Source organism: Nycticebus coucang, chromosome 14, assembly GCF_027406575.1.
Source record: "Nycticebus coucang isolate mNycCou1 chromosome 14, mNycCou1.pri, whole genome shotgun sequence".
Taxonomy (NCBI): domain Eukaryota; kingdom Metazoa; phylum Chordata; class Mammalia; order Primates; family Lorisidae; genus Nycticebus; species Nycticebus coucang.
In genome coordinates this window covers 83,820,096-83,844,706 of record NC_069793.1, presented here as the reverse complement: position 1 = coordinate 83,844,706, position 24,611 = coordinate 83,820,096, and the positions used below count along the sequence as shown (strand labels likewise).

At 38.0% G+C, this 24,611-nt stretch overlaps 1 protein-coding gene across 4 annotated transcripts in view; it reads left to right on the top strand.

The window, feature by feature from the left end:
- The window catches only part of GRM5 (glutamate metabotropic receptor 5), a 521,853-nt gene that overhangs the window by 476,657 nt on the left and 20,585 nt on the right, over positions 1–24,611 (top strand). For 3 of the 4 annotated variants that reach the window (XM_053561779.1, XM_053561781.1, XM_053561782.1), the window contains exon 9: positions 21,489–21,584. The exons of the other annotated variant lie outside the window; for it this stretch is intronic. In XM_053561779.1, the coding sequence (XP_053417754.1) occupies positions 21,489–21,584 (96 nt within the window). The remainder of the gene's footprint in view (positions 1–21,488; positions 21,585–24,611) is intronic. 4 annotated transcript variants of the gene reach the window in all.

The window sequence follows — 24,611 nt, the reverse complement described above, 5'->3', positions numbered from 1 at the left end:
TTTTTATCCTTATTTCCATTACTCCTCTACAATTTAATACCTAATCTTTACATATCCAAATTAATACAAGAGTGAAAAATATTTTCTTTCTATGTTTCATTTAAATGTAACAAATTCCTCTACTTCTTACTCCCAATATGTAGCCCTCCTTGTCCTCAATTCACCCATATTTAATCAGATATTGGATGCTACTAGGGATTTTCTTAAATGATTTTTATCCTTATTTCCATTACTCCTCTACAATTTAATACCTAATCTTTACATATCCAAATTAATACAAGAGTGAAAAACACAATACACATGGACAATCAAAAATATTCAGTACCTCCTGACTTCTGCTGAAACATACATACACTACTGACAACATAAGATTCTTCATAGGATCTGCACTTTGCCTTTCTTACCTTTTCAACCTTTGCTTCTCTTCAGCATTAATTTTCTACATAAATCAAACTGCTTCCCCCATGAACCTCAAACAGTCCTTGTGCATTTCTATTTCTACAAAGTATTTACATATAAGTCATTGAATGTTTGTTTCAGCTTATGTCATTTACAATTCACTCTTCACCATCTAGTCCACATAAGTTCTAAACTTATATAGCCCATATTAATTAGTGACTTTACCATTCATGTGATGGCTGTGACTATACATATGTGTATATATGTATATGTATAGATGTGTATACATGTATTTATATGTGTGTGTATGTGTATGAGACAGGGAAGGCCTAAGATATTATAATGTGTGATGTCTTATCTCTGTAAAAATATTTTTATATTTCTTATATGTCTTCAATTTTTATGAATTCTCCATAGTATATAGAAAATCTTTCTATATTTAATAGAGCTTTTATAGGAACATCTTTCTAAAAGGATGAAAGCTTCATTTAGCCAAACTGCAATCAAACTTCAATGAAAGTATTAATAAGTATACTTCCCATTGAAGATAAAACAAGCAAAAGTAATTGTAACAAAGGGAAATTCTGTAGAACTTGGACTATATTTTAATGCCCTGACTTTATTCACTAGGGCATCAAAAACCTATTTGTTGACAATGTGCTATGTGTCAAGAACTGTTTTAAGCCTTGAGAATAAAGAAGTAAACAAAATAATATTTCAACCCTCACAGAACTTCAACTATAATTGGAGAAAATTACAATAAAAAGTAAACAAATACAGAATATTAATTGCTATAAAGAAAAAGGAAGCAAGGTGAGATATTACACTGAAGTAGAATGGGGAACAATTTTAGATATTTTTTAGATATGGTGCCATGAACAGTCTCTCTTAATAAGTTGAAGAGAAAGAATGAAGTAAGAAAATAAGACACAGAGAGTTCTGAGAGGATAAGGGTAAGTGTTCCAGGCAAAGAGACAAGCAAGTGAAAAGATTTTGAGGCAGAAACCAGATTTTCACTTTAGGGGACAAGCAAAAAATTCACTGAGGATAGAGTATAATAAGAGAGGGAGGAGAGGGAGGGGAGCCAGGGGGGAGGATGGGTGGAGGGAGGGTGATTGGTGGGATTACACCTACAGTGCATCTTATAAAGATACATGTGAAACTTAGTAAATGTAGAATATAATTCTACATTCTAAATATTGTCTTAACAATAACTAAGAAAATGCCAGGAAGGCTATGTTAACCAGTTTGATGAAAATATGTCAAATGGTCTATAAAACCAGTGTATTGTGCCCCATGATCGCATTAATGTACACAGCTGTGATTTAATAATAAAAATAATAATAATAATAAAAAGAAAAAAGAAAGGGAGAGAATGGTAATGGATTGGTATTTGGGGATCAGACTAGGTAAGGTACAGATTTCATACTTTGTCCTGAATGTGATAGGAAGCTTTGGAAGATTTGAGAAGAGGAGTTACGTGGTAAGATAAGTATATTAATGTTATCATTCTGGTTTCTATAGATAGAACAGAATGCACAGTGGCAATAAGAGAAGGGGAAATCAGACATCCATTGTGACAATCTAGGTCATAAATTATGACAATTTTAACTAAAAAGTACAATTATAGGACTTAATGATCAATTGGATGTTGTGTACAAAGGAAAGAGAAAAATAAAAGATTAGTCTTAAATTTGGGGTTTTTTTTACCTGTGTAATAAGAGAATTTGGACCTTTGTAATTCAGTGTTTGGAAGAAGGGATTTGAAGAGTAAAATAGAGAATTAAATTAAGACATGTTAATACTATGTCCTGTTAGTTCAGAGTAGAAGTCCAGACTGGAGACTAAAATATAAAGATTGTGGACAGGGGGCCATCAGCATGTGATGATGAGAGGACTAAGTGGGAAGAAATTTGGGATGGGAATGGTAAGGTAAAGGAGAATAGATTTGAAGAAAGATGTGTTTGGTTTGGAAGTGTTAAATTTAAAATTTGAATAGATATCTAAGTGGACAGATCCACGAAGCTGCTAAAAAACTGACCTGATAAGTAGCACAGTTTGAGGTTTATAGTACAGTTTGGGGTGTTAGTATCACTTGAATCATCTGACATCCAGATACAAGTGATACCATGAAAGGAAAAAAAAAGTTTCCAAAGTGAAGGAGTGGCCAGTAGTTCTGGTTATAGGGAAGTCAAGTTACACAGAGTTCAGAATCATCATTGGACATGGCAGCCAGATGCTGATTGAAGATTTAGCAAAAAGTAATTTCAGGCCCCATCTATTTGAGGAAGTTTTTGTCTACCAAAGGCCCAGGCAAAGATGGAAATCAGGGTCATAAATCAGGGCAAACACTCTCGTTGTTGACTCCAGATTCTACAGTGTAAATTTTGAGACAGTGTGAACACCACCAAGATGCAGATATGATACTAACAGCCAAGGATCCTCTTGGTACCGAGAGTACTGAGGCCCCACGGCAGCCTCCACCAAGCCTCTACTTGTGTTGGGTTTCAGTTCTTGACAGCCTACTTACTTGCTCATGCTCAAGTTAGATGTTCCTAATCAAACTGAGTTATATAGTTAAAAGTTTATAAACTGGGGACTATAAGAGCTGGCAGCAAAGCTCTGAGGCTTTGGCAGCACCATGGTGAGCGTGACATTCCTATGCTAGAACCATGCTGCCAAGTACACATCTCACTGGGGCCTGAGACGGTGTGAGGAGCAAGGCCCCCTAGAGGGCAGCAGAACCTCACGGGAGAGGGGAGAAATAGAAAATCAGAGGTTAGAGGGCAGTTTCACTAAAAGAGACACAAGGGGGCAATACACACATTATGGAAATGAAGTTGTCTTAGTTGTGGACCAAACATCAAAAACAAGTGGGCTAGCGAAGAGCTGGACAGAAGTCAGTCACAAGAAAGCAAATTTCTCTGCTCAGTGAATGTTAACAATAATAAATAAGTACCATTTGCTGAGGACCTGTTATTCACCAGTGCATCATTGTCCTGGTTTGTTTTGTGTTGCCGTCACAGAATATCACAGACTAGGGAATTTATTAAAAAAAAAAAAAGAAAGAAAGAAAGTATATTTCTCACGTTTTATGGAGACTGAGAAGTCTGGGAGCAAGGTTCATCTCCTGGCAGAAGGGCCAGTGCCTGAGACAGAATAAATGGGATCTGTACTTGTCCTTTTATCAGGAGCATACTCCCCATAGTAACTGACTCATTCCCATGATAATGGCACTGATCTACTCATAAAAGAAGAGCCCTCATGACCTGATAACCTCCCAGAGGCCCCTCCTCTTAATACTGCTGCAATGGCAATTAAGTTTTTAATACCTGGGCTTGGGGGGACATATTCAAACCATAGATACCATGTAGTCTGCTTAGGGCCAGATGATATTTTAGGCACCAGAGATATAAAAATGAATAAAAGACTGTCCTCCCAGATAACTTCTTTCTTCATTATAGAGCCAGAGGAATAAGAAAGAATGCCAGTAAAAAGTCATAGGTGCTTTAAATCTTGGTAGGGGAAATGGTGGGTACATAATAAAGGAAGTGATTAATTGTATGAGAGGGTGCAAGAAAGGCTTCAAAGAAAGGATAGCATGACAGTATGGATAACAGGATGGTATGGATCCTGGTTATGAGTTAGGTTTTTTAGCCTCTCCTCTGACTTCTGTAGGTCTTCATCTATTCTTTCTTTTAGCATATTTCTTACTGAGCCCTAGTGAGATCCATTCACTGTTATGGGTATTGGGGTACATATATGGTTCCATGACTTCAGGAAATTTACCACATTTTACTTTGGGTGAATATGACCACTGTCAGCTAGGCAAGCAGCTTGCTCCAACTTCCTCCAGCTTGCCCCATCCACACTTTTGACACTCTGACCTCTTTCTAGGTATGAAGGAGAAAACTATCAGGGGCATCCACCTTTTCTTCTTTTCTGCCAACACATTAGAAGAATACGAGTTGCCTTGGGACACACAGCAAATACAAAAACATTAATGAAAACTAATCAGCAAAAATAAAAGGTCCCCGCTTATTTATTGTGATATTCAACCCCACAGATAAGCAAAGAATTCCTCACAAAGTCATCATGCAGCCCACAGGCTGCAGGTTGGACACTCCTGATGGACCTTCATTTCCATCAGACCCTGTATGAGGAAGAAAGGTAAAAGAAAAAGAAGACCAGGTCTCTTCACATAATTAATTCTTGTTATCATTCATGCAGTTAAAAAAGAGAAATTGTCTATAATGTGCCAAGATTCCACCTCTCGGGCTAGGGTAAGTTCAAAGTCCACACAACACTTTGCATTTTAGTCCCAGGAGTTTGACCTTTGTATCCTGGGAGATAGGTATGTTCTCATCACAATGAATTGAGCGCTCCCTGTTCATCCAGGCAGCCGTGTTTGTCATCCCCAATAGAGTCTACCCTCCTGGAGCGGAGACTGTGAATTGTATTTTCTTGATGGCAACTACAAACTCGAGCACTATGTCAGACATCTAGAAGATAAACTATATGTGTGTGGGCACAATACCTAAAATCAAGCAGACCTAGTTTTGAATTCCAGCATTAACACTCACTTACAATGTAAATTATAGTTCTCTTTTGAATAAGGTCATCAATACCCCTTCCCTTGGTTGTAAGGAGGTTGAGATAATATTTAAAAAGCTCCCAACACAGGGCCTGGTATATACACCTGCTCTTCCTTCTCTTCCTTATTCTTTGCCTTTTCCTTGATTTCTTTTTGTTTGTTTGGTTTTTTTCCTTTTATTCATCTCTCAATAATTTTTATTATTTTCTTTAGTCTTTTAGAGTACAAGACTTAGAGTTCAAACACCTACATAGGAGTGCTGGTTTTTCCCTTTTTAACTGTGTGACTTTGAGCAAGTTCTCTAAACGCTCTGTGTCACAGTTTTCTATCTGCAAAATGGGGATGATAATAGTACTTAAAAGATAGTGTTTCTGTGAAATGAAATGCTAAAGTCTATGTAAAACATCCCTCCTGTAAGTTAACTATTGTTTCTTCCATTATTCAAAGAGGAAATTCATGAAGTTATATAAGTTACTCAAAATCATACACCTCGTAAGTGGTACTGCTGGGACACCAGGTGTTTTTTTTTGTTGTTGTTTGTTTGTTTGTTTGTTTTGGTTTTGAGATGGAGAACACAGCCAGCAACCTCTATGGTCCTTATTCCAAACCTAATTGCCTTCAGTGATTGCCTGATTATTTCCTCAGCATTCAGACCCCAGCAGGTTAGGATCTTAAAGCTCTCCAGAATCCTCGGGGGTCTCACAGTGTTCCCTGAAAACAGGCCCCCCTCAGCCTGTCCCACGAGTGGAGTTCTGATCCTGGGAGGCAGAATTAAGATGACCATGCTTCAGGTCCCTGCTAAGACCTTCTCATGACCTTCCCACAATAGTAGCCCCCTGGTTGCTGAGACCTTCTCCGTATGGCTGCCTCACCAGCCACCAAACCTATGGCAAATCCACTCCAACTGGCATTCAAATCTGGTTGTTGTATACTGTTTGAGTCCGCCCATTCTTCCAAACTTCCTACTCAATGTGCAGCTTCCCCCACAAACCGAAAACTCCAGAAAAGCTTTCTCCTCTCTTGACCTCTTTATGAGGGGCCAGCCAATCCTGCTGGTTGCAATTATTTGCCTAAGGAGTCAGATTTCCACTGCTCCAGATCACACTCTGTATCCAGCTCACCATTTCCTCACTGTGCTCCCTGAGCTAGGACTCCGGGTAAGGTCCCCATATCAGCTATGCCTGGGTTCTCTCTTTTTGTCCAGTCCTACTTGGAGAGCTCAGCTGAACGATCCTTTTGGTCAGCTGTCTCACTCTGACCCTACACCTGAGTGTTACATTTTTAATGCAGTTTTTTCCTTTCTTAAAATGTGTATACATTTTTTGTTGCCCTCTGTATATGATGACATAAAACTGCATGCATAAGTTTTTCACTCCCTGCCATGATAAATCCTGTACTTTTAGATCACAATACAACTTCTACATTAGAATCTGACACATAAGTAAAGAAACACCAGTAAATGTTTCTTTGGGTATCTCCCATTATGAAATGGAAATAATCTCACTTTTATTTATTGTGATAAACATTTGGCAATATGTAAATCTACTTAGAAATAGCAAAATTAGGAAATCCATCTACTGTAATTATGTGTCATTATAATAAATTCTAAAACACTGTCCTAATACTGAGAGAAATATAAATCCCTATATGAAAACCATACTATTAAAACAATGTAATGAAGAAAGAGGGAAGTGGAAAGGTAGCCCCTAACCATAGTCTTGAGCTTTTCATTCCCTCCTCCCAGTACCGCAGAATGGAGATCGTTCTTCTCATGGCCACTCTTACATGCAAGTGCAAGCCCAGGATATTCCAGGACTGCTACCCTCTCCTTGGGTGCCATCCCCACTCTTGGGCAGCTTTATCTGTCACAGTAGGCAGGACTTTTCTCCCTTCAGCCCTTGTCCCTCACATACATGTAAGGGAACAAGAGCACCCCAACCTCCCTCTCCTACCCCTCCCTCACTTTGTTCTTGTCTAAACCATATGATTTTAAAAATTAAGAGAAATGGGAACTAAGCTTCTTTGCACAATTCAGAAATGCATTTTATTTGTTTCTAAATAGTCCAGAGACATGGAATGAAAAACAGGTTTTATGCATGAGGATAGGATAGGAGGGATTATAGTGGCACCAGAAGTGAAAGAACAGGACTAGAGGAAGAAAGGAAAGTAGCAAACAGGACAACTTCGTCTAGATAAGAATTGGTGAATGAATCTCTATGTGCAACAGAAGGGGAAGGGCAGCCTAGATGAAGTTAGGTTTGGGTAAATAGTATTGTCTTGCCTGTGATAAGTGTTCCAAATTTAACTATCTTCACAGCTGTAGAAGGCATTTGTTGCATTGAAGCTATATGCCAGGACCTATTCTAGGTGCTTTAAAAACAAAAAAATAGACATACCTTGCCCCCATGAAATTCAGACTGGGGAGGGCAGGCAATGACCTAGTAAGCAAACAGTTATGTAATTACAATTTGTAATAATTATGAAGGAAGAGTATTAACTTCTACTAGATATTAACAGGGAAGACAGACTAAGAAGAAATAAAAAGAAGAGCATTGTCTGTCTCCACATTACTTTCAGATCTAGCCCAAATAATGGCAGTAGAGAAAACAGGATAAAATATTTTGTGTCAGAGCTATCTAGGAAAAATATGTCTGGTTACAAAAATCATTAGTACAGAAAAAGATGACGGGTATAAAAGTAACATGAGGAACCACGTATTAAAATCGAGCCTTTGGAAGACATTATTCTTAGTAAAGCATCACAAGAATGGAGAAGCATGAATCCTATGTACTCAGTTTTGATATGAGGACAATTAACGTTATGGGGGGGAGCAGAAAGAGGGATGGAGGGGGGGTGGGGCCTTGGCGTGTGTCACACTTTATGGGGGCATGACATGATTGCAAGAGGGACTTACCTAACAATTGCCATCAGTGTAACCTGGCTTATTGTACCCTCAATGAATCCCCAACAATAAAAAAAAAAGAAAAGAAAATCGAGCCTTTGACATAAATTACCTTACCTGATCCCCAACATTTCTATTTAGTGGATGCTCAGAAAGCAGAACAACTCTACTAACATAACACAGCCAGTGTATGATTCTTATGGGGTGTGAGGCCAACTCTGAGAAACAGGTAGATACAGGTTTTGTGAGACCTACAGTTCATCCCACTTAGGGATCTTCAAGAAAAACATTACAAAATGTGAATACAAAAACAGGACCATGGCCTTGCAAGGAGGCTGCTGTGAGTAAGTAGACTCTGATACTCTGTCAATTTCAGAGCAAATCTGCTTCCGTAGAGGAGAACTGAAGATTGAGCTCCATTAGTCCCCAGACCAAAAAAATCAAGTTTTTAGTGTAAACTGTAACCAAAATTAGTACCAAAGAGGGTCCCAATCAAAGGGGCTTAAGAAAGAGCACAGGCTGTGGCTTACGAAAAGGAGATTTTGAAAAAACTTGAAAGGATTTGAAAAATAATAAAGTTGCCTGTATCCCTTAGGCCATTTAAAGACAGAACTGGGTTGAACAAATGGTATTACTAGTATTTAGTGAGAGGCAATATGCATGATGGTTAACCAATCCAGTAACCTTGGGCAAGGTCTTTAATCTCCCTGTGTCCTAGTTCTTCCTCATTTGTAAAATAGGGGTAATAGCAGTACCTAATTCATAGAGCTGTTGCAACGGTTAAATCAGTAAATTCAGGTACTTAGAATGTGTCTGGCATATTCCGAGTGTTCAGTAAATAATGGCTTTCACTGTCAATATTATCCACCTTAATCTGACTCCAAAGCTTTTCTGGTAGTTCATGTACAAAAATGTAAAGAAAAAAATCTCTGTTGGAAAACTACTCCTCTTTCCTTAGAAAAAATAAATTATTTGTCTGAAAATCGCTCAGCTTTAAAATAGAAGGCAGTCAACTTTTGATTAATACTTTACTGAAATGTTTAAGTTGGTCTTGTTCTCCTACAGAGACCTTCCCTCTAGTCAACGTTTTGTTCCTCCCTAAAAAGTTTTCCCTATTGAGGATGTTGCAAAAGCTTGAAAAGCACCTTAGGACTGGCTTTAAAATATGTGTCTTGTGGGTTTCTGCTGACTGTAAAACAAATAGCGATGTCGAGGGAAAGTACACAACAGAAAAGCAATGACTTATGATGATTCATATGGGAAAACAAGTTCTCATCACAAGTGGGATTAAAACACACCCTTTGGGAATTCTTTGGAAGCTTAATGAAGGGTTTTACTCAGTGCAGAATTTAACACACTTCCATAATATTGCTATGCTGTAATTTATTAAACTATTCTCCAGTGGTTTGTTTTTGTTTCATTTTTGCTATTTTCTATAACTCCGCAGGGAAAAATATCTTTGTGCAGAAATCCTTGAGCTTCTGGTGAGTGAAATATTCCTCTGACTAGAATTTCTTGGTTGATATAGCAGATTCTTCACTTTTTAATTGCTTATTTGCACTGCTTCCCCACCTGTCAAATTCTATCTTCCCTTTATCTTTATACCGCTTAGAGTAATATGTTACCTGGCAGCTTCTCAAACACTTTCTCAACTTACGTTCATTTTTGACGTTATTTTGGGGGGCTATTAATCATGCTCAATTTTTGTTTTCAATCTGATCTTTGACTGAATCAAGTTGACATTTCACGTCTGGGAAGATGTTTTCTGAGCATAGAGACCACAAGAGCTGCCAGAACAGCTAGTAAACCACTGAAATATATTTCCTTATGTGTAGATATATAGGTTGAAGGGTGAAATTGAAGTAGGGAATTACTTGGCTATATCACTAGATAATACTGATCTTTCTAAATTTGGCCTTACTCTTTCCCTGTAAACAGAAGATCCATAATGACTTTCCTTCTGCCTTCAGAATTTTCCTCTGATTAATTTGACTTGGAAGCTTGACTTGGGCATTCCTTCAGCAATCTTTGGAACACTTTGCAGCTGTTAAAATATTCTCCCACCTCATCCCCATCTGTCTTCTGACACTGCGCTGCACACCACACATCCACACTGATTGTCAGCTCTTCTCATAGATGCCTTTTTCACAGCCTTCAGATTTTTGGTGTATTCTTATCTAGGTAAACTCCAGCCAGAGAAATGGCAGCCAGTCTGCTTGTCAGCAGCGGGCCTGGGGGTAGCTTTATTCTACTGGCTGTTATGTAGTCAAATTTGACCTTTTAAAAAATAGGATTATATTGTGCTCAAACCCCAGCGCCACTAAGTATACACTGTTATCTTCATGTATGACCTTTTCAGTCTCTCAAATTATTCAGATTATTTAAATTCAGATTATTTAAATAAGGGATTGTTTTTAGCATCAAGTGAAGAAAAAAGTAAGCTGTTAATAAAAAGCATGAGATTTGAAGGTAAAATACCTGATTCCTAATCCTATGTCTGTGACTTACTGGCTATGGGGTCTTGGCCAGATTATGAAGCTTTCTGAGCCACAGGTTCCCTATCTGAAGGATGGGGATAATAATTATATTACTGACTTGCTTAAGAAAACTAAATAGCATAGGAAAAGGTTTTCTACAATATTGTAAAGGTTATTCAAATATATATTATACATACCATAGTTTATCTCTTCACTTTAGGAATGCCAGGATCCCAAATTAGGATGGTGCTAAAAGGAATGTGGTAATAAATCAAGAAAACAAAATGCAGAGTGCTGCCTTCTGCCTCATCCATTTTCTCTAAGACATTTTAAATTTATAAACTATGTTTCTGAGTGATCACCAGAGACATCACCTAGGAGTAGGCGTTTGATTCAAACTTTGCCTGAGTCTAAGGGCAGAGGTCTTGGATGGTGTTCAAGGAACCAACATGGGAACAGGGTTGGATGTGCTCAAAGCTGTTAGAAAGCTTTTTATTGGTACAAAGAGGAAAGTGGATACAAAAACTAGAGCAATGTCAAGATTAAAAACTAATGTCAGAAACATTCTGTCCAAAGCCAGGGAGGCAAGGGGGAAAGAGAACTAAGACGTGGAAACTGGCTCCAAAAGTTGCTATAATTGGTCTCAAAAAGATGGGCGTGGAAGAGAATTCCAAAATCATTACTGAGTAGATCCAGGATTACTTTTACATGAATCCATCACTGACTATTAGCAGATAAGCACAGAAGGCCACTCAGCTTTTTCTGCATTTTAATTTTCAGGACTTTTTTCATTCTAATGACAGAAAAGGTCTTTGGGAAAAATATCTATCAAATATGTGGCTATTAACCAGTTCCTTGAAAATATTTCAAATTGTATATAAAACCAGCACATTGTACCCCATGATTGCATTAATATACACAGCTATGATTTAATTAAAAAAAATATATGTGTGTGTGTATATATATATGTGTGTGTGTGTGTGTGTGTGTGTGCCAGCAAATGCCAATTCTTTAAATGCCAGAGGATACCAAAAGAAATGTATGTACATTTTAATAGAGGAGAAAACTGTATTAAATTAGTAATATTCAAGACATGTTGGACTTCTGCAATTTTAAGAGGTACTCAGGCATGACTTACAGTCATCTTCTTTCATGACTGAGATGTACATTGAGTATTAGAATTTTAATACAGTTTTTTTCTTTCTTAAAATTTGTGTACATCTTTTTGGCACCCTCTTTCCCAGCATCCTTACCAGACTTCAGTGCTATGACATGAATTATTTCCCATTACTTAATCAGTTTAAAAATTTAAAGCTAAACCCAAAGTAGCTATTTATAACTATAATTTGCATAGTCTTCCGTAAGGAAACAGGAGTGTTCGTACCATGCTTATTATGGCCAATTGTTAGGTTTTCTCTAAGTGTAGATTATTATTATTTTTTTGAGACAGAGTTTTAAGCTGTCACCCTGGGTAAAGTGCTGTGGCATCACAGCTCACAGCAACCTCAAACTTGTGGGCTTAAGTGATTCTCTTGCCTCAGCCTCCCAAGTAGCTAGGACTACAGGCGCCCGGCTATTTTGGAGTTGCTGTTGGCATTGTTGCTTAGCAGACTTAGGCCAGGTTCGAACCCACCACCCTAGGTGTATGTGGCCAGCACCCTTGCTGACTGAACTACGGGCACTGCCCTAAGTGTAGATTATTAAGAAAATAATATTTTGTTTTACCCAATCTATCTCTTTCTTTTTTGTTCTACACAAATCTAATCCATGAAGACTCTCACATGTTTTATATTAAAGGTGTGCATAAAAAAGAATGACATTTAAAAGAATACAAAAGTCAACATTACTATTTATTAGTAAACTGCTTCTGTGGAGTCTTCATAATTACATATACACACACATACGCGCAACTTATAAATATCCAAACATAAGAATGTGCTACAAAATACTTAAGAAATTCTTAGACTCAGCCTTGGTAGAAAAAGTAATGAAGCCAAACCCAGCAGGTAGAATCTAAAACTTAATTCAAAGTCACTTAAATGATAGGGAAATTAATCTCACACAGAAAGAATGTCTGGTACTGAAAAGCCTAAGACAGTGGCTCTGAGGACCACAGTGGCTCAAGGACGTACATCTCTTAACCTTCCCATTCCACCACTGTTTGAACTTCTCTCATGCCTGCAACAGGGTTTTAGCACGGTCAGATGTCACATCAGGACAACTATCCACAGCAAAAAGGGAACATGTTTTCTGGTGTCTTACTGTAACACTAAAGAAATTATTCTCAGAAATCTTCAGAAGACCCTCTCTCATGATCATTGATTAAAATAGACAAGTGAGATAAATGAATCTGATCATTACCATTGTCATCTTAGTCTAATCAGCATCTACCTCCTGAAGGTAAGGATGGCTAGTTTGTTAAGGAGAATATGACCGTGTCCATGTGAAGGAGGGGTAAATTTTTTTTTTAAATAAATGAATATCTTCTACACAACCTTTTCAGCTTCAGTGTTTTGCTGTTTACAAATCACTGTATTTTTTTTCCTCATTCCCTACGCTCCCTCCTTTTCTCAGTCTGTTGCAGCTGCCATAAATATAATATCAGAAACTTGGTGGTTTACAAACGACAAACATTTATTCCTCACACTTCTGGAAGCTAAGATGCCGAAGATCATGGTGTCCACACATCTGGGTTCTGGTCAGGGGTCTCTTTCTGGTTCGGAGGTGGCACCTAGTTATTGTGTCCCTACGTGGTAGAACAGTCAAGGAATCTTTCTGGCGGGGGGTCTCTTTTTTAAAAGAATGAACCCCATTCATGAGGGATCTGCCTCCATAGCCTAAATACCTCCCAAAGGTCTCACGTCCAAATAGTGTCACCTTGAGGGTTAGGATTTCAAAATATGAATTTTGAGGAAACACAAACATTCAGACTATAGCACTGCCTACGAGGCTATTCACCTTTCCACTTGTACCTTTACAAAAGTCAAATTCTACCCATTCTACTGCCATTGATTATCATTCTAGCACATCAAGAATTCTAAGATCAGCTTGGCTCCTGTAGCTCAATGGCTAGGGCGCTGGCCACATACACCAGGACTGGTGGGTTCAAACCCGGCCCGGGCCTCCCAAACAACAATGACAACTACAATAGAAAAAATAGCTGGGTGTTGTGGTGGGTGCCTATAGTCCTAGCTACTTGGGAGGCTGAGGCAAGAGAATCACTTGAGCCCAAGAGTTTGAGGTTGCTGTGAGCTGTGACACCATGGCACTCTACCGAGGGCAACAAAGTGAGACTATCTCAAAAAAAAAGAGAATTATAAGATCAAAAAAAAAAAAAAAGAATTGTAAGATTGGCATGAGCTTGCCTATCCTTCCTCTTTCCCATCTGAAAACTTCTCTGTAACTTGTCTCTTCTTTTATTCATTCATTCACGCATGCCTTTATTCAGCAAACATCACCTATAAAAAGCTGGGCAGTGTCTGTGAAAATAGCAATGTAGAAAACAGTTCAAAGTCTGTGTCTTCACAGAGTTTGTCCTCTACTGTAGGTTCCACTGGGGAAAATAGAGAACAAATATAAAATAAATGAATAAAATATGTTGCATAGGTCCTATGGATAAAAGTAGGAAAGGATAACAGGAAGGGCAGGGTGGTAGTTGCCTTGTAAAATACATTGGTCATGGTAGGATGTAATGAAAAAATAACATTTAGGCCAAGAATTGAAAGAAATAAGCTCTGAGGATATTTGGGACAAATGCATTAATGGGAGAGAAAAATAGCAAAAGCAAAGACGCTATGGCAGGAGGTGGTCTGGTGTCTTTGAGCAACAATAAGAAGGCTCAGTGTGGATGAAAACGTTACGAAGGGAAAAAAATGAGTTATGGGATCAGAGGGAGTAGGAAGTTAATGCAGAGTTTTGTAAACTATTATAAGAAATTTATAATTTATTCAAGAGATGGGTAACTAATTGAGAATTTTGAGTAGAGAACTGATATAAAAAAAGATTTCTGTTTCTCGAGGAATATTCTACTTGCTATAGGAGGTTGGATTCAGTTGGTTGAGTTGGGGTCAGAGGAGCTTAATAAGGACAGAAGCAGAACCGGTTTAGGAACCCATTACATAATTTAAAAGATGATGGTGGCTTGGACCAGGTTGGTGAGAAATTATCAAATTCTAGATATGTTTTCAAGATGGAATCTGCAGTATCTGCTGACTAAATAGGAAGTGCAAGAAAAAAAGTATGTTATTCCCTCCTCTTTTCCCCACAGTTATACTATCTCAAACTCTCTCTATTAGTTATCACTTTCTTCAAAAATCTTTAATTGTGGTTTCTTCCTTGGTCTCGTGACTGGATTCTACAAAATGTCTTTGGTTTACATGTATTTTTAAAAACAAAACAAAAACAACAAAGCTCCTTGGAGATTTGATAACCCCTAACGTTACCTTTCCAGTTCATTCATTTATGCATACAAGCATTCACTCAGAAAATGTCTGCTGAGGGCTTAGATAATGCAAGCATTGTGGTTTGGGTTTACTCACCCTGATCATTTTTTTTTTTTTAATTCTCTAGGATTCCAGGCTTATGCTTAAGCTTTGTCTTAAAATCCTACCTTCTTTCCTGTGATTTTAATATGAAAATCCCTTATAGAATTGTCTATAACATTTAGAGCAGCTTGTCCTACAATTACTTCAAATGTCCCTCACTCAATCACTTTTAATTTTTTGTAACTTCATTGGTTAATATAAACTCTCTTCTTTCCTCCCATATCGTGTGTTCCTGCTCATACCATATTCCTATTCTGAAGAAAAGAAAATAGTTGAGGAAAAAATGGATTAAAATTTTCTTTGTAAATGAGATGCATTTATAATGGTTTAAATGAGAGATTTCCTTAAAGAACATACTCCTACTCACTCCCAAACCTTACTTTCCTGCCCCATTAGTATCCATTCCATATTGAGTTACTAAAACTTACACAGAAAAAAAAAATAAAATAAAATAAAATTTACACAGAAAACATATGTGAAATATGAAACATTTTCCATCTCCCTTTCACAGACTTCATAAAGAAATCATGATGTGTTTTTTCTTCCTCTTGAGTAATTTAAAGCACTATAGAAAAAAGTAAACTATGGATACCATGGTTTCTACACATATGAGAAAATGTCTCCCTATGGTTTTCATGAAAGCTGAATGACACCAGGCTTGTCTGGAAGAGGAGCTGGCTGGTGTTAGAGTTCACAAGGATCAGCACAACACTCCTTCAAGGAGTACAGCACCGGCATAGTACTCAGTGAGTGCGGAAGAGGAGATGGCAAAAGAAAGTCATTTCTCAAGACAATGTTATCTATCGGAAAGAACCAATTCTTCAGCAGGATGTCTTGAGCAAGATAAGCCCTGGACAAAATTGTAGGGTCAGGGAAACTTTCTCAGGACTGTCCCTTTTCCCCTCCCCTGTGGTGATCTCTACAGTCTTTAAGTTCTCTCTCCTCACCTCATCTTTAACCAGGCATAATTCTCAAAGAATTCACATTGTCTGTCAGCAAACACCCCTCCAAATATGCCATCTATTCACAAAAGTATATGCATTTAAGTTTCCTCAACTAGGGAAAATGGAAAATCTTCACTCGTTGGCATCAGGAAAAGAGAAGAATTCATCCAGGGACCTCTTCCTGAAATCTCAGAAATAGTATTATGTTCAAAAATGTTATTTATACAAATTGTCCTTTGCTTCATCCACTGGACCTTTCCCTTCCAAACCATTGAAAGGCCCTGTGTATAATCCCTATTTGTTAATAACACCCCTTCATCTTCAACCTCATGGCTAAGCTCTTTATTTACTATCTTTATTTTAAACAGAAACCCAAAGCAGCCCTCCCGCTGTGGCCCTTTCAAGTAAGACTACTTATTCTTCCATCTCACATGTTCCACCGGACACAGAGATGAAAGTCAGTAACTCTGCTGCTTCCAGACAGATTAGACACCTTCTCACATAGAAATATAGAAACTAAACTGTCATCCAACTCAGTCTCATGCCATTTTGTTATAGCGATTATACTATTTGCTGCTGACTTTCTGGGTAAAGAAATTCTGTCCACCCCAAATGACTTTACTGTCCAGTTCAGGGAAAAACATTACCATGGCTTCTTTTTTTGTAATTCTAATTCATTTTAACCTTTCTAGTCGTGGCCACTTACTCAAACATATTACTTATGCCTTGATCATACTCAATCATGTAAGGCATCTTTATTTCCAATATCAAACATTCTCCTTTCTCTCTAGTTTTAGACATTATTCCTTCAATATCTGCCATTTCACCTTATAGGGACATTATTCTTTAAATTTCTTCACTTCATCCCAATCTTTCATCTTATTCTGAACTCATTTACCCTTTCTGAATTACAGAGTCAATACAGAAATTTCAATAATCCAATGTTCAGTAGATATTGGCACAGAAGAGGAAATTAAGAAATAAAATTTTTGATCCAAATGATTATGAAGAAATTAAGTTTATTATCCAATCCTGATTTATTCTTACCCCTACATCTTTTAAATTCACCAGATGAAAATGGGCTCCTATATTGGGCGGCGCCTGTGGCTCAAGGAGTAGGGCGCCGGTCCCATATGCCGGAGGTGGCAGGTTCAAACCCAGCCCCGGCCAAAAACCACAAAAAAAAAAAAAAAAAAAAAAGAAAGAAAATGGGCTCCTATAGAACTGAGTAATGAGTACTTAGAGCATTCTGGAGAAAGAAAGTACAAAAAGAACAAAACTAAAAATTCATGGAACACAACTAGACCTTATTTTTATTTTAGAACAAATCATTCTGAAATTTATTAAAATGATTCTGATATTTTTCTTGCCAAGGATCTGGCCTATAAACCAAAGTGTCAAAGCTGTATTGAGCACACATTTAGAAATCAGGAGTTCAAAGGAAGATTATCAGATTGAAGAATTTTGAACTCAATGTCTAGCATGTATTAGACACAATATTTTGAGAGAATGATTACATTAACGGTGCTGGAAAAGTTTTTGAACAGGTAGAATGACCAAGTCTATAAGGCCCTTCTCTCCACCAACTGAATAGTCTACCTGCTCTCTCTGAGCACTTCAACCATTCTCATTGTATTTGCAACCATCTGTGTACTGCTGGTCCCCCAGTGTGTGAATCCTCTAACCTCCAGATGTTGTGTGATATATCCACTTGGATGTCCCATCAGCATCTCACACCTAACATTCCAAAATAAAGATATTCATTGATCCTCACAAACCTACTCCTTCTCCTGAATTTTCTTAACTCAGTTGATTGTACCACCCAAAACAGCAACTGGCATAGGATTCTACACTTCTCTCTCTTGCCCTCATCATCCAATAAATCCTATTCATTTTGCCTCCCAGAGAGTTCTGAAACTGTACTCTTTTTGTCCATGATATTACTACCCTAAGGCATTTTCTCATGATCTCTCACAAGCATTATTGCAGTGGGATTTGTCTAGCTCTATGTTTGTTTCCTCAGATCCATAGTATTTTATGTAAATGTTAACTCTGACCGTATTTACCTAGCATAAAGATCTCACAGTGGTATGGCATAGGCTACAGTTAAATTCATTACCTTTTATATACCTCTCCAACTGCATTCCTCTTTTGCCTTCTCTTATTTTGCTCTTACGTTATTACAATAAAAAACTCTAAACAGCGTTTCTCCATATAGACCAAACTGCCAAGCCCCTCTGTGTGTTTGCATTTGATTTTCTTTACAGTGTCTCTCTACCTATATTTTGAGGTTAATGTTAGGTATTATATTTCACTGCAGTTTTCCCTGCCATGCTAGGATGGGTTAGGGATCACTTCTTGTATTTGTGTCTATAATAAAATTTCTCAGATTACTTAGAAATTGTTTCCATTTCATTCTCCCACTCTTGACTGTGGACTTATCAAAGGCAGTACCCAGGTGTTCCTTATCACAGTGCCTAGAATATGGATACTCAGTAGATGGTTTTGAATGATGTACACTAACCTGCAGGGTACACCTATAGGGACCCAGATGAAGGAACAAAATTCAAAGTCCTATCACTAAATCCTCCACTGGATGTCCTTGTTAACTCTGAAACTCATTTGCAAAATTGGATTAAAAAGAGAAAAGGTAAATAATAAGCTTTTGTAGTTTTGGTTCTAAATGTACTAACACTGTTACTCAGAGGAAAGTTTAACAGAAATAGCATGAGCTTTAGAGAGACTTGATTTCCAGCTTTGGGTTCCCTACTCATAAATCATGTTAGCTTTGCCTGACACTGACCCTCAGTGTCTGCTGGTTCAGTAAGAGGATAACAGCACCTACTTTATAAGATAGTGTTAGGAATTGAGGATAATGTACAGAAAACAATCTAGCACACTCAATATTTTGTCATTATTATTATTTCTACTATAACTTTGAATACAGTTACAATAAACTAAGCATTTTACTTGAAAAGTAGGTTAGTACTTTCAAGGCACCTGGAAGAATGCTTCACAGGTATGTGTGTCAATGTATGTGTATATTTCAGGGTATAAGAGATCATAAATTTAATCGATGAAAGAAATAAAAATTTAAGTACATTTTATGAGCTATAAACTCGGAAAAGCATAAACTATTTTTAATCGACAGTTCTATATTTCTGAAATAAACTCCACTGGAAATCATTTTATAGGTACAGTGGAGACTATTAAAGCATTACTAGTTACTTTGAATAGCACTTTCATTATTGGTGAATGTAATAATGAATAAGTAAATAAATGAATGAAAATGTGGTCTACTTAAGTATCTGGCAAACATAATTAAGCTGTAACCATAGACAGGCAAGAAGGGTCCTATCTGAAAGTGAAGAGAAGCTTCCCATTTTATATTAATGCATTTTCACCTTGAAAATTCCAAGTAGTCTAAGGTATCTTTTGCCTTCTTAGAAGGAGTTTCTTGTTTTTTGTTTTGTTTTTTTCATGAAAACTTTTACTAAAATATTTTGGGTTTTGACAGGACAGGACACTTACGATTTATTTCATATTTCATACACGTAAATGGAGGTCATCCCAGCAGAATGTCAGCATGAGAGAGAGAAAAAGAAAGAAAAGAGGTTATAGCATGAAGCTTGTAGGATTGCTAACTCATCAAAGAAACATTTAAATAATTAATTGGCAATTAGTCTAACAGAAGATATTAAAAAATACATTAATGATCTCTTTGTAAAGAACTAAATGACCATTAATAATTTATTATTGTATAAACAATCTTTAATTTAAGCTGTAGAGCATTATTTTAGCTCTGAAATCCAATTCAAAAATAAGCATAAAATACTTTGAATGGAAATGCAGAAATTATGATTGGTACATGATACAGGATTCTCCTCTGAGGTATTTTCTTTGGTAAAATAGCTCAGAAGAGAGTCTAGCTTGGTCTGATGTTTCTTTTGTTGTTGTTGCTGTTGGGTTTTGGGGGCTTTGGGGGTCTGATGTTTAACCTCCTTTAACAGACTCTTTTTCTCTCTACTTTATGGCCTACATGCAAAGTTACTTGACTGTCTACTTCTTCTTCCCTTCCTCACTCCACTATTCTGTAAATCTAGGAGGCAGGACCTGCAGATTGTTTATCACTGTATCTGCAGAACAAAGCCCATTACCTAAAATGTAATATATTTTCAAGTGATGGCCACTGAATAAATTAACTCATTATGTCCATTTAGCTTGATGGAATGTGCCATTTTTGTGCAAATACTAAATACTTTTGACATTTTAGAAGAGAAAAAAAATAAGAGGAAAGCATCTGTCCCAAGACCAATAATGATCTTGATTGCATTGCATTTTGTTTTATTTCATATTACTTTTGAAACAATAGGAAAAGAAAACTAAAAAGAATGTGATATTACTGGGGTAAACAAGTCTTATGTTAGTTACTTACTTTATTATGGCCCACTGAATATGAGACTGAATACTGATGAAATGGTATCCTATCAGTCTCCAATTTTACTGGGAAAAAGTAAATAAAGTAATAACCCCTTAATTGTGTTGGGACCTTGAAAGCTCTGCTGGCAGTTATCCTCTACTGACTAGGCTCATGACTTTGGTGAAGTCAGTTAAGGAAATCACAGTTAAGTAAATAACAGTGCTACTTGACCTACCCCACAGAGTTAAACTGATGCATGAATGACAGTCTTTCTGTAAAAGCATTTTGGCTCCAAAAACTGTCAGTGAAGTATAATGACTCATTGTGATGCACCATGTAGCAGACTGTTGGGACTCTCACGACTTATTTTAGATGAACACCTAATGCCTTCCAGGGATGGTGAATCAATTCTGATACAAAAGCCATTTGAGTCATTCTAAAACGCAAGCAACACAATACTGACTGTCAAACTTCAACTTAATGGTTAAAGAACCTTTTTATATCCAAAGAACATGTGTTCTCTCTTCAGTTATTACCAACGTCTAATATAATATTCAGACATAATACCACTCAATGAAGTTTAATTCATGATAAGTATCAGTGTTTCTTAAGAAACCTGATAATGGAAGGCAACACATTATAATGACTAAATTGTTGGTTCTAGACTTAGACTCCCTGTGTTCACAATCCAGCCCAACCACTTATTGTGTATCTTTGGTCAATTTACTTAATCCTTAGAATTTTAGGGTTCTTCATTAGTAAAATGGAAATAATAACAGAGCCTGTGCCATAGGACTGTTGACAGGTTTAAAGTTGGGCCAAGTGTCTGACACATGATAAGCACTAAGTAAATTCTAATTTATTGACAGATATTCATCTTTTTGAAAGATGCCAGGAGTTGCATTCCTTTTACCATGGACTATTAAATATGATGAATGGCTTAATAAGCAATTATTAAGATTAATAAGCAATGTAAAAGAATGGGTTACATGTGGTTTCATCAAGAAATAAAAAAAAATTCTCAATTTTGTCCATATGCCACCACAGTCATCTATTAAGTGCCACAGGTTGGCCATTGCATGGAGAAGCAGGATCCTCTGTTTTGGCAAAAGATGGCCCTCTCTGCAGTCACGGCCCTTCCTCAGATTGGCAGTTAAGCACACAATCACGTCTTTCTGTTTGCTCCTGTCTTTGTTCATGCTCACTAGGTACAAAGACAGGAGACTGGCCCAGCACAAGTCGGAAATAGAGTGTTTCACCCCCAAAGGGAGTATGGGGAATGGTGGGAGAGCAACAATGAGCAGGTAAGCAAACCGTGAGTGATCTGAGGTGGTGTGAAATAAATGTATGCAAGCTGGAGGAACAGGTGGCTCCCTGGTCTGGGTCCTCACTCAACTGTGTGTCTCATGTAGTGTGTCGAATCTGGGCCACTACTGGTTTTCTACGTGTGTTTGATTTGCAAAACCACCTTCATGTGAAGTAACGGGAGCCTCCTGTCCCAGACGCTGCTGTTTCAGGGTTGTGTGCTTTGCATGTCTGAAGGCTCAGCTCACAGTCAGTTCTCCCCTGGGTTTGAACTTTACTGTTAAATGGTTCTGGAGTTTGCAAAGTGGAAGAGATTGGAGGAAATTCACATTCCAGGGCTACCTTAATAAAACTAAGCAAAAGCTTAGGACTAGTTTTAAGGGAAGGACTGCACTTGAGGAAAGACTTGAGCCCCTGATTCCAGACAAGCCTGGAAATTATTCTGACTGATGTTGAATATGACATTATTTCACAGCCAAGAGCAGATACCATGCCAAACCAATAAACTGTAAGACAAAAGGCTTTTCTTGAGCTGAAATCAGGAAAGCTAATCCTCCTCCAGCTACCGTAGCTTTGCAGCTCCTCACTTCCTTGTGTTTGGTGGTGAACTTTCCATGTCACTGCTCTGTGCATGCTCCTTCATGGCAGCCATTCCCGAGTCAGTTGTGGCCAGTAACTGGGGTATTCGGAGCTATAAACATCAACTAAGCTGTGTTGCATGGAATGGACGTGCTTTATTGCATGGGACTTGGTTTCAAGAAAAAAGCTTTGGACCCAAAGATGGTCAAGATTGTCATTAAACAGTTTCAGAATGGTAGAGGAGCCTTGAGTTGAGGAATCACTCGCCATAAACAAACACGCCACTTCTAATTTATTGTGGTGTTTCCAAATCCATCCATAGTATATAGATATAGAAGGGAAACTTGCAAAACATCCTGGCTTGGAGAAAAGGGGAGTCCTGGAAATAAAGTGTGTATATATATGTGTGCATGTGCTAGAGCAGAGCTTGAGACCCAGCTGCACAGCAAGAAAATCATCCTGTTCAATCCTGCTGAAAATCGACCCCAATCATCGTATTTGCTTCCGCAGTGATGGGCTCCTTCCTGTTTTCAAAATAATGACTAACTTTTTCCAAAGACCACCATGCTGCCAGGGGGTCAGACATGTGGTCTGCGAAAGCGGTGACGAGCTGGGCGGCATACAGCCTGAGCCTTCATTTATAGCAGCCCTGGCCAGCTTCACCCATGGTTCCCAAAGACAAGACAATGAGAATGTGTGTACATGTGTAGGCACATATGTGTGTGCACTGGTATATCTGATGGATGGCCTTATGCCAGCAAGCCCTTTACACAGCTGTATTTGGATCTCACTGTGTCTACAAGATGCGCGTCCAAGGATCATTTTGTGGGAGTAACTCCAACGGCCTGCTAATGGGGCTCCTGTGTTCCTTCCACTTAGATATAAACATGCTGTCCTTGAAAATAGGGGTAACAGCACCTGTGTAAGCTGGACAAGATGAAAATAACTGCATCATATGAGGGCTCAAGGGCTCAATCCAGAGTGACTTCTGATTGGAAGTCTAGAACTAGAGTTCACAAATCTAACAAACTTGGTTGACGGTGAAACATAGTAGGGCCAAATCTTGAGCAATATAACTAAAAATCTGTCATGCAACCACTTTTCTAGGTAATTCAACTAATATTTTGTTATAATCCATTCATCTAGGAGATGACATGGAGCTGGTTTGGGCAAGTATTAGGTCTCAATTATACCCTGAATATTCTTTGGAGTGTTTAGTAGGTGCTTAGAACTTTCAGATCTGATCAGCTCAGAAATTAGATTTGCTCAAGGCTGTCTGGATTGAGACATGAGAATAAGAAAAGGGCAGAGAGGGAAGAGAACAGAGAGTCAGGGTATCACACATCAAACAGACCAGGCTCCACTGGGTCAGGTCCAGATCTGCAGAGGTAGCTACTCAATGTATCTATCCTAGGAACCATCCAAGTTTCTCTACAATGGCAAGATACCATCTAGCTTTAGTTTCTTCATTTGTTTGGATATAGCGGAGGTAATGGCAAGGCTATACTGATATGTATAGAGGGCAATGGTGCAGGCTATTGTAGACAATTCTGTTGGAGTAACCACCTCAGCCCCAGAGAAAAGCAGGGTTAACCAGGAACAAATGATCTTCCTGTCCTAATTTCTCTTCCCTCTCCTTCCTTTAGCACTGCATAAAAACTGACAGAGAGAGAGAGAGAGAAAGAAAGAAAATAATCCTTCAGCAGTGTTTTTAAAAAGCTTTTCCTTATTCCCTTAGGGAAGGAAAGAAGGCCTGGAGACATACCAAAAGAGAGGACAAGTTTACAAGGCCTTTATATGTTTCTTTCCAATTTCGTATTTGTTCACATAAATACACGCACTCACAAACATACACGTAATGGCATTTATCTATGAAAAATGAATTTAAAATAAACATTAAGAGAAAAGATGTCATAGAGAAGACAACTGTGTAGAAAGAGTTTCTAAGTAAAAGGTTTGAGTAGTTCAGCATAATTTGCTTACTCTGGAATTGAATGAAATGGCTAGAAAAGGGATAACCGTGTATATATAAGACTTTTATAAGTACTTTTAGTATCAACTGAGAAGATCTTTCTTATCAACCTCCTACTCCTCTCATCATTGCTTGGCCAAAGGCAAGCATCACATTCACTCTGCAAACATCTGGGGTGGTTCTGTGGCCATTACAACCAGTCCAAGCAAGGGCTAAGGGGGCTTCAACAACCTCAGAAAACCAAGAATGTTGCTTTGCACCTCATTTGCCTATGTTTTCTATGACGAAACTGCAGAATGGGCAAGACTCTATGAATTCGTATCTGGAGTGATTATCCCAGAGCTGAATTGCCTGGTGGGGAGAGGAGGAGTTCTAAAATGCTTGTCACCATAGCAGAGCAGAGCACTAGTTTCCCATCTAACACTGGCAGGGCCTTAGATGCTCCCTCACTTCTGCCCTCCTCCCTCTACCCCCA